Genomic DNA, 10,783 nt, shown 5'->3' with positions numbered 1-10,783 from the left:
TTCTCCACATACTCACCAACACTATTTTTTTTTTTTTTACAATAGCCATACCAAACAATGAGTATGAGATAATATGAAGGGAAAAAAAATAATGCTATCATTCCTAGAAGCAAATGCATTTCACTCCACCGACGGCAGCCAGCCTTGAAGCCTCCTTCTCCGTCCACAGGTCCGTCCACAGGTCCCTCCTCAGGTCCCTCCTCACCACCCACTCCCTGAGAAGGGCGGAATGGGGGAGGGGTGCAGCCTCGCCTCTCTGGAGGGACTGGTCACCGCGGCGGTGGGAGGGCAAAGCTGACTGGGACGTACCCCTCGTGAGCCAGAGCTGGCACCCCGAGAGCAGACGATCTGTGTTGCGGTACCACTGGGACTTCGAGCCCCGTTTCTGACAAGGGTCACAAAGAGCCCGGCGGGCTACGGGTCCTAGCATCCCGGCGCGACAAGCCGAAGCGGGCGATAGGCTCTGGCCGGAAGTTCAGGAGCAGCGGGGTTCTGTCGGGGCAAGGCGGAGGGTGTTGAGGGCGGCTGCTAGACCTTGGCGCTTGCATGTTTCCTGGCGACGGGGCGTAGCGGGACGTAGTGGGGCGGGGCGCAGGCTTGTTCTCAGGCGGTGCGGGTGGGGGGGCGCGGGGTGGACGCGGGGCGGTCGGTGGAGCGGGCGCATGCGCGCTCCGGGGCTCAGCGAAACCTGTGACCATGGCTGAAGTGCTGGGCGGCCGCGCAGTGCGGCAGGTGCGGCTACTCCTGTCGGTGCTGAAGCCAGGGAACTACGTCCCGTATGCTGGGCCTGCAGCCGCATTCGGGTAATGATTCCCGCTTCCCTCCGGGGGCCCCTGCGGCCAGGGTTGCGTGCTGGGGGGCAGTGGGAGGGCAACGCGCCAGCCAGGAGGCGGGCGGGCAGGGCGGTGCGGGTTGCTGCCGTGGGCGCAGCCTCGCTGCCCTCTCGCCCTTTGCTCCAAGACCGGAGCCTGTCCCACGTGGGTGCGCGGGAGGCGGTGGAAGTAACCACTTCTGCTGCTCCTGGCCTTGGCACTGCAGCCGTGCGTCGGCTTCAGTTCTGTGACTCGAGAGCCCTAAAGGACTTGGGTGATGGAGTCCAAGCCCCTCATTGTGGAGACGAGAGACCCAGGGAGGTAACGTAATTTGCCCATAGTTACACACTCATGACCGAGATTAGAATCTCAAACCCTTCATTCTTAGTTGGCTGCTCTGCCCTGTGTCTTCACACCCTCAGGGCTCCAGTGTCTCCTGCTTCTTATATCAAAAACCAGCCTGAGAATCTCCTTAACCTATGAGCTGTTGTAGTCAGGCCCAAGCCCCTGAGTCATCGTTGTCACCTTCTTGTTCTCCTTCTTTTTTCTTTTTCTTTTTCCCGCCTTATTTTGAACTGTAATGTGCAAAACACCTTGGGAACCTGGGAAAATTCACAATCCTTGGCCTGACTCTCAGAGCTTATGGTGTAGGTGGAGAAAGCCAAGAATCTGCCTTTTTCTTTTCTGACCCTCCCTATCCCTCATGCATATTTCGAGATAAAACAACAAAAACAGCTAGATTAATCTCTGACCTACCGTCTTTTTTTTTTTAATGTTTATTTATTTATTTTATTTATTTATTTTAAGGGAGAGAGGGAATCCCAAGCAGGCTCCACGCTCAGTGCAGAGCCCCACTTGGGGCTGGACCCCACAACTATGAGATCATGACCTGAGCCAAAACCAAGAGCCCCAGGCTTAACGAACTGAGCTATCCAGGCGCCCTCCCCCTTTTTTAAATGTCTGACCTGTCTTAAAAATGGGTGCCCTTGGCCCCAAGAGATACTAAGCAGAAATGTAGTTAGAGCAGCATGAAACTTGCTTTACTTTATTCTCTCTACCTGTACACAAATGTACACAGGATATATATGCAATTAACTGCTGATGGATCAGTTCCATTTATAGGAAAAGTCAAATGCTAGATGGATACCTGGCATTCAGAATTTGAGTTGATCTGGGGCGCCTGGGTGGTTCAGATGGTTAAGCAACTGACTTAGGCTCAGGTTATGATCTCACGGTTTGTGAGTTCGAGCCCCACATTGGGCCCTGTGCTGACAGCTCAGAGCCTGGAGCCTGCTTTGGATTCTGTGTCTCCATCTGTCTCTGCCCCACCCCTGCTTGCACCCTGTCTCTCAAAAATGAATAAAGGTTAAAAAAAATTTAGAATTTGAGTTGATTGATCTAATGTGGAAACTTCTCATTTGAAAGTTTGATTTGGAAGGAGAAGGGAAAAATCTGACCAGCTTTAAATTTTTATGTTGTGATTAACTAGTTCTTGAGTTTCATATTTGATTTATTTAAATTCTTTTTAAATATTTAAGAACTTTTAGAAGACTTTTGGGACTATTTTAATACAGATGGAAAAATATGTCAATGTTCACAGCTGTATAAATCTACATGGAAAAATGGATATTTATCCAGTTTCCAATTTGCAGAAAGAGATTGAAATAAGGTTACTATGTGCCAGTACCCAAGTTAAGATAGGTTATTTCATGGTTGCAGGAAGGCCCCATCCATTTAATGTAAATCGTTCTTCCTAAAACATCTCTGAAAAACCGGTTTCTCTGGATTTCAAACTGCCATTTCATAAATGCATTTGCAAGTTGACATTACATGTAATCAGAGAAAACCAGTAGTGGTATTCGTTAATCCTGAAATGAGGCTGCAGCCCAATGTAAGCAGGTGAAAGAGCTGCTTTTAAAACCTTTGCCTCAGAACAGCTGGTGCCCAACCTACACTTGAGTTGTGTTCCAAAAGCTTGTTTTTGTAAGTCTGTTGTTTGGAACTCTCTTTTTTATTTTGTAGTCTGTAAAGTGGTTTGTTCCAGGACCGGGTAAGAAGGCTTTTCTACCTGCAGTTGTATGTCACATACAGTTACAGTATTAGTAATTTATAGAACCTAACAAGCTGTCGGAAGAAAACTGTTTTCTGAGTTCAACCTTGGGATGATCTGCCTGAGAATCAAAGACGCTCCTTTCCCTGGCACTGCCTTGTTCCTTCTGTCTGGCAGTCTGGGTGAGTGGCCCCAGGGCTAGAGCCCTGTTGGGGACTTTGTTCAGCTTCCAGGTTACAGAAAAAACAAGGCCTCTGGTGTTTACAAGGCTGCATTGCTACTTCCTAGCTGCACAAATGTAAGCAAGTTACTTAACCTCTCCGAGCCAAGTGCCTTGCACTTCTGAGGATTTGAGACAATAAATGTACAAGTCCTGGGATATAATAATAATTCACTAAATAGTAGCTACAATTAGTAATGATACAGATAAGAAAATCTAATAATGCAGTGTGTAAAAGATGCAAAATAAGTCCTCAAAATTCATTTAATTCCAAGCCCTAGGGGGTAGCTAATACTTTATTAGAGCTAATGGTTACTTTGGAAAAAATATACAACAGAAATAGCCGAACATAAGAGATACAGAGAATGTGTAGGACTTTCAAAACGAGGATGTGTTTTATTAATTGACCCCATTTTTCTTTTTTTTTTTTAATTTTTATAACATTTATTTATTTTTTTGAGAGACGGAGGGCGGGGGCAGAGAGAGAGGGAGACACAGAATCCGAAGTAAGCTCCAGGCTCCAAGCTGTCAGCACAGAGCCTGATGTGGGGCTCAGACTCACAAACTGTGAGATCATGACTTGAGCTGAAGTCAGATGTTTAGCCGATTGAGCCACCCAGGTCTCCCTACCCCATTTTTATTTCTAAGCGAAGGGCAAAATACCAAAGTCTCTGATGTCATACACTCAGGTATAAATAACTAGTAATGTGACTGGGGCAAGTTGTCTAAACACTCCAATCTTCAGGTTCCTCAAAGGTAAAATTAGGGTAAATATAATGTAAGCTCTAGTAGAGTTCATTATTTAGCTTAATAATGAAACTAAATGTGAGTTTTAGTTTATTTTCTGCAAGCTGTTAAATTCTTGCTTTCCACCACAGTAAACTTTCCTTCTTTGAAGGGAGCAGCTCAAGCCCCCTCAGTCGGAAGATATTGTGTTGTATTGCTCCTGACCTCCTTCTAACCCTTTCACAAAATTGCCTATCCAGCCACCCAGAAAAAGAGAGTCAAGGACAAATATGAGGTAAGATATAGGCTATTCTAGGTGAGCGTGCCTTCCTATATAGGCTGTTTTCAATAGGGAGATAGGAATTTTTTTTTCCTTCTACAAGAAATTAACTCAGTATAGTTGTTCTCAGCCTTGGTTGCTTATTGGAATCTCTTGGGAAATTAAAAAAAAAACACAGATGCTTGTATCCCACCACAGAGATTTTGATTTAGTACAGTCTGGGCATCTGGAGATTTAAATTTGCCAGATGATGCAAATCTAAGTTTGACCCTCACTGATATAGTGGGAAGTTGGAAATATTCTCATAAAAAGGGGCTGATTAGCAGCTGTGTAGATGTCGGTTAAGGTGTGGGGAACTTAGTGTCTGATGTCTGCACCCTCAGGATCTCCTGTATCCCCCCAACTTCTCTGTCATAATACTAGGCAAACTGCATAGTACCTGCTAGTTGCAGATTTAATTATCTGTCTTTCCTGCCAGCCTCTAAACTACATGGAGGGCCCAAAGCAATAGGAGTTTAGGAAGTACATGAATGAATGAATAAATAGTACAGTAGAGTTTTGGTGTTATTGAAAGCACATGTCAGTGTGCTCACTGCAGCAGCACACATACTAAAATTGGACTGATACACAGAAGATTAGCATGGCCCCTGTGCAACGATGACACGCAAATTTGTGAAACCTCTCATATTTAAAAAAATAATAGAGGGGTGCCTGGGTGGCTCAGTGGGTTGAGCATCTGACTTCGGCTCAGGTCATGATCTCACGGTCCGTGAGTTCGAGCGCTGCGTCGGGCTCTGTGCTGGCAGCTCAGAGCCTGGAGCCTGCTTCGGATTCTGTGTCTCCCTCTTTCTCTGACCCTCCCCCATTCTCTGTCTCTCTCTGTCTCAAAAATAAATAAACATTAAAAAAATAAATAAAAATAAAAAAATAATAGAAAAAGGAAGCACCTGTCAGGGTTCTGCCCCAGTCATTGAGTGATAGTCTCTCCCAGGATTGTCCTAGGCAGTTTATATATATATTTTAAATGTTTTATTTATTTTTTTGAGAGAGTGCAAGCAGGTGAGGGGCAGAGAGGATCCAGAGTGGGCTCTGCATTGACAGCAGGGGGCTTGAATTCCTGAACTGTGAGATCATGACCTGAGCCTAAGTCAGAGGTTCAGCTGACTGAGCCACCCGAGACACCCACTAGACAGTTAATGGTTTTAACTCTCCACAGGTGATTCTAATGAGCACACCTGCTTAAGAGCACCTGGGTTAGAGAAGCAACGTGATTATTAGGGAGAAAGTGGTGGTAAAGATGGATTGACACCTGAAAGATTCATTTTTGGTCTTTATAAATTTTCTGAAGTTTTGTATCCTTTTTCCTATGTGAGAGTTTGATTGTGGTTCAAGTAATAAGCACATTTCAGGGCCATCAAAGGCCTGGTCTCTGCAGCCTGATTTTTCTTTTAACACACATAACGTGAGGCCTGAATTACTGTCCAAGAGCCCCTTGATAAGCTGGAGAAAAAATGCTTTACTCATTTCATTGGTCTTATATTTATGTGAAAATAAATCAGTAATTCTGTTTTTTAATAAAATGCTTTTTCTTGTATTTGTAATTGATTTGCTTTGATTTACTTTCATTCATAAACAGTTCTCTGCCCTGTTTCCTCCACCTGGAGATTGATGAAAGGTTTTTGGCAGCCTCCATTAACCCCAGTGGGTGGGCTGATATGATAGTGGCATGTACCTCTGGTGTGGTGACATACAGGATGTTGATGACAAGGCACTAGGGGCATTTTCTTTCCCCTCAGCCTAGCTTCAAGCCCCCTTGGCATTTGGCCCCAAACTTTGCTCACTCTTTGCCCCCGTACCCCTGCCAGACTGAACACTGCCTTTCCCCCGACATATGTCCCTTGCTTCCGGGCCTTTGATCATGCTATTTCTTCTTCTAGGAGCACCCTCCCCACCACATTCTTTTTTTCAAAATTTTACTCCTCTTGGAAGTTAATTCAAATGCTACTTTTTCACTCCTCTTCAGATACCTCTACTCAACCCTGATAATGGTCTCTGTCTCCCTTCTTTTTTTTTTTTTAAATTTTTTTTTTAATGTTTGTTTATTTTTGAGAGAGAGACAGAGCATGAGCAGGGGAGAGGCAGAGAGAGAGGAGAGACAGAATCTGAAACAGGCTGCATGCTCTGAGCTGTCAGCACAGAGCCCGACGTGGGGCTTGAACCCATGAACAGCGAGATCATGACCTGAGCCGAAGTCGGACGCTCAACCAACTGAGCCACCCAGGTGCCCCTGTCTCCCTTCTAAAACCATCTTCTGCCTTAGTAAACCCTTCCCTGACATTGAGTTCCATTATGCCAAATCTAGACTACATGGTTTTTACATTCATTTTAGGCAACCAAAAGATGGGATGGGGTTAATTAAGAGGAAAAGTTTGGAACAGGGAATCCAAACACAGGTATAGCAAAATGCAAAGGGAATATAGAGGTTTTTTGCAGAAGAGACTTCAGAATGATCATGAAAGCTGAAGGAAAGGAAGCCCCTGGAAGGCAGTGCCCTTGTGGGGGCCCCTGAACAGATGCACCTAGTGAGAGCACACCCAGCCATGAAAACTTGGACGTTGAGAAAGATATTGTGCATAACCTCCTCACGGCACAAGATGATTCTTACAAGCATTCTTGAATACCGCCAAGGAAGGGAGACCCTCAAAGATCTTTAGGGCATGAGGTGTAATAAAGGTACATGTTATCACTAACATGAGCCATGCAAATGCTAGTCACCTCTAGTTAGGGAGCTGCCTCATTCCTGTGTGGTGAATATAGGAAACACTAATAACTTGCTCCAACCGGGCTCCTCATGCTTCTTGTCTCAGTCATAACCTACGCCTCCCCGACAGATTGCAGAGCAAATCTCTTGTGTCTTTTATCTTCTCTCCTACTAGATTGTGGGCAAAACAGATGTGTCAATAAATGTTTGTGGAAATGAATCTTTATTACTAGAGTGTTATTTGCTTTTATCTGGATCCTAGAGCCATCTGAACAGTAAAAATGAATGACTCAGAAGAATAGGACATTGATAAGTAACATGGCAGTGTCAGTATGCCACCACGCTTGTTCAGTGGCTTTGTTACTGCTCCTCATAATTTTCCTATAGGTAATGAGCTTATGGTTATGTCCCGGCTTTATTACCACCCAATTCTGTCGTATTTGCAGAAGTTGTGTTAAGACTTGGTGTACCTGCATTCAGCACATCCGTTTCTGCATGCTCATTTGAAATGGGCGATGACCTGAAACCCAAAGAGGAAAGAGCACCTCATTTTGTAAAAAGGGCTTCATTTCAATAAGCATTTTAACTAACTGCAGAAATAGGGGTAAAGAGTATGTAAAAGAAAAAGAGAGGCAGCTGTTAATTTAAATTCCTTAATATTCTGTGTGGAGAAGAGGAGCACCTCCTTCTCGCATCTGTCTTGGCATACCAAAATGTCCCTTCCGTGTGTCACTCAGCTGTCTGGGAAATTGGTGGGGAGGCTGTTAGGGCCTGATGTAGGAGCCATGTATGTCTTCTATTGCTATATATGCCTGCATAGTCGTTCTAGAGCTTCTGGAAGAGCAGGAGAGGACAGTTTCTTCAGAGAAGGACCCTTGGTAAGGTACACATGTGAGTCAGAGCAGACCCTGGCCTTGATTCTGGCCCAAGGTGCACTCCTGTGCCAACATGTCCAGTTAGATCCTGTGTCGGAGGTTTTGGGCCAAGGAGGGTCCACGGTACAGGGGAGGGCTCTTGGGATGGAAGCTTATGGACCTGGCTGTTTAACAACACAAATATTTCAACATGTTAAAAACTGGTCTGGCCATAGCAGTGCAGACAGGCATTCCTGCTAAGAATGCTTCTGTGGCTGGTTAGAGAACATGAGAGGCCATACTCCTAAAGGACTGCCTGGGGACCCCTGAGACCATCTCACCTTTAGGAACTCTGTCGATGCAGCTGAAGTTCAGGTAATCCCTTTAGATCTGTTCTAAGGTCTGCCCTGTTGTTGCTGACCCTAATGTTCCATTGTGTGGAGCTCCTGTGTCAGCCTGCACACTGGCCTCCTGGCTTCCAGCTCACCAGGCATGTGCCCATGGGACCTGTGTGGCCACTGGTTGCAGCAACATGTCAGTACTTTTGTAGGGTAAGTCCTGGGCTGGTGTTGTAGGATATTCACATATGAAGGCACAGTTCAGATATGCAGTCTAGAAAGGTCCCTTTTCAGGTTGGAAAAACTTAAGCACACATCAGAGTAATCCAAGAAGCCTGAGGAGGGTCCTGGAGCTGACGCGGGTATGTAAAAGGACGATTTTGTCATATTAACATTTGTGCTAAGTAATTTTTCTTTGGGGATGGGATTTTTCTCTTCCAGCACCTCAGTAACCTCTGCCAAAGTGGCTGTGAATGGTGTCCACTTGCATTATCAGCGGACTGGAGAGGGAGAGCATGCGGTCCTGCTGCTTCCTGGAATGTTGGGTCTGGAAGTTTTTTCATGGAATTTGCATGCTGTGTAGGCTAGGATGCATTCACAATAGTAGATGCCAAATGTTGATTATTAACTTTAGTGCTTTGCTGAAATGCTTTAAGTGTTTTATTTATTTATTTGTGAGAGAGGGAGGGAGACGCAGAATCTGAAGCAGGCTCCAGGCTCTGAGCTGTCGGTGCAGAGCCCGACACGGGGTTTGAACCCATGAACCATGAGATCATGACCCGAACCAAAGCCAAACGCTCAACTGATGAGCCCCCCAGGCACCCCTTAAATGCTTTAATATTTGCTACAAATTTAAGTGACTCAGAAAAGAAAGGCAACATTTTACTCTATGTAGTCTTTATTCTTTTAAATACCCGGGTTTTTTTCTCCTACAGACATACTGTGTAGTTGCCTACAATTTGGGAAGATGATAGGAGTCGAGGAAAGGGGTGTGGGAAGAAGGGATAGATGAAGCTAGAAGATGAGCTAGTGACCAACCATCCCAGTGTGCCTGGAATTGAGGGGTTCCAGGATACAAGACTTCCAGTGCTAAAACATGGATTGCCCTGTTGCAGTTGATTATATGCTCAATTAAAATAAGAGCTAAGAACAAGCTTAGTTTAAAGCCTTTTTGTAAATCAAAATTAAATTGGCATGAATGGAGCATGGTGAAGCCAACTGAATCTGTCTCATTTTCCAGATAAGTAATTTACATGTAGACAGTTTAGGCGGATAATTTCCAGCAATCCCAGGACATCTCAGATTTGGTTTTAAGGGCTTCAATATTGTTTTGACTTAGTTAAATAATCCCAATATATACTATTTCCTTACGACTTTTTTCTTCTAAAATAAAATGCTAAAATTTTCAATTACTTGTTGGTTCCACTTGACTGAGCCTTAGCTTATTGTGGTACTATTGTAGCTATTGAAGCATCTTTGTCTAGATAGTATTTAGTATTTTTTTTTCCTCCTAAGCTTTTGTAACAAAGGAGGAGATTTACTCTATTGACTGGTGTAGGTCTAAAGGTATCTGTAAAGTAGTGAACAAGTTACCGACTTAAATTTCCATTATTTCAGTACTGTGATTGTGATCCAGGTATAAAACACTTTTCATAACTTAATTTCTTTATGTAAAACGTTAACCTGATCCCCAAATTAAAAACAGTGAGATTCTCTCTTCCAGTCCTCTGTCACCTAGCACCCAGTACCCTTCCCCACAGGCAACCAGTATTGTGTTTCCTTCTCAGGTATCATATACTGGTAACTATTCCTTAAAATAACTTTTTAAAGGTTTTAGTATTCTTTAGTATTTAGTATTTGGTATTCAGATGTATACCTGTGTGCCAGAAAGGAAGCGTCTCATCATTTCTGAAATTGGTCTTGAGATAAACTGTTCCCTTTTCCCACCTTCTCACCTCCTGCACCTCCTTCAGGGTGGTTCCCATGTGGAAGTCTCTTCAGTCCAGGGACCACAAGAGATGCTTCGTGTGTCAGAGCAGTAGACATGCACTTGAAATCCATTTATATTTTTGCCTTAGGTTTCCTGAATGATTTATTTACCTGATGTTGAGAAAGATAGATCTTTCCAGGAAGGATGGTAGTCCTATAATAATTAACATTATCCTGTAACAGAATCCTGCAACATCTTGAAAGACATTTTCTAATAGTAGCTTGTTTATCAAGCAAGATGTTCAGTATCCATGTGTGGCCAGAGCTACAAGTTCTGCTTACTTTAAAAATGAAATGCTGGGGCGCCTGGGTGGCTCAGTCGGTTAAGTGTCCGACTTCGGCTCAGGTCATGATCTCACAGCCCGTGAGTTCGAGCCCGACGGGGCTCTGTGCTGACGGCTCAGAGCCTGGAGCCTGCTTCAGATTCTGTGTCTTCTTCTCTCTCTGACCCTCCCCCGTTCATGCTCTGTCTCTCTCTGTCTCAAAAATAAATAAACATTAAAAAAAATTTAAAATAAATAAATAAAAATAAAAATGAAATGCTGACTGGTCCCTAGACTGGGCTCCTTGAGAGTCTGGCCTTCGGGGCCACATGCAGTAGGTGTGTGCACACAGTGGCCGTGACCTCGCAGGTGGGCTGGGAATTGCCAGTCAGGTCCACCACAGGCTCAAGAACATAGTTCTGCTGGTTAACGTTTGCTGGTGTTTTAATGAAATAATTAATTTGATTTCGTCCCTCCACATCCTGCCCTC

The 10,783-nt window shown here is 44.4% G+C and overlaps 1 protein-coding gene and 1 non-coding gene across 4 annotated transcripts in view; both read left to right on the top strand.

Annotated features, from left to right (window-relative positions):
- Nucleotides 1-668: 668 nt before the first annotated feature.
- BPHL (biphenyl hydrolase like) overlaps nucleotides 669-10,783 on the top strand; it is a 38,310-nt gene continuing 28,195 nt past the window's right edge. Inside the window, exons 1-2 of one of the 3 annotated variants that reach the window (XM_040460646.1) lie at nucleotides 669-803; nucleotides 8,483-8,586. In XM_040460646.1, the coding sequence (XP_040316580.1) occupies nucleotides 697-803; nucleotides 8,483-8,586 (211 nt within the window). In that variant the 5' untranslated portion in view covers nucleotides 669-696. Of the gene's footprint in view, nucleotides 804-977; nucleotides 1,134-8,482; nucleotides 8,587-10,783 lie in introns of those variants that run through there. The other 2 variants (XM_040460644.1, XM_040460645.1) reach the window with 2 other exon arrangements.
- Nucleotides 4,674-4,780, top strand: LOC121020646 (U6 spliceosomal RNA). The gene has a single exon (XR_005786246.1). It is a non-coding gene; the product is annotated as a U6 spliceosomal RNA (small nuclear RNA).

Source organism: Herpailurus yagouaroundi, unplaced genomic scaffold (genome assembly GCF_014898765.1).
Source record: "Herpailurus yagouaroundi ecotype Mexico unplaced genomic scaffold, PumYag 250, whole genome shotgun sequence".
Taxonomy (NCBI): domain Eukaryota; kingdom Metazoa; phylum Chordata; class Mammalia; order Carnivora; family Felidae; genus Herpailurus; species Herpailurus yagouaroundi.
The sequence above is the reverse complement of the archived record's forward strand: the minus strand, read 5'-3'. Positions and strand labels throughout refer to the sequence as shown.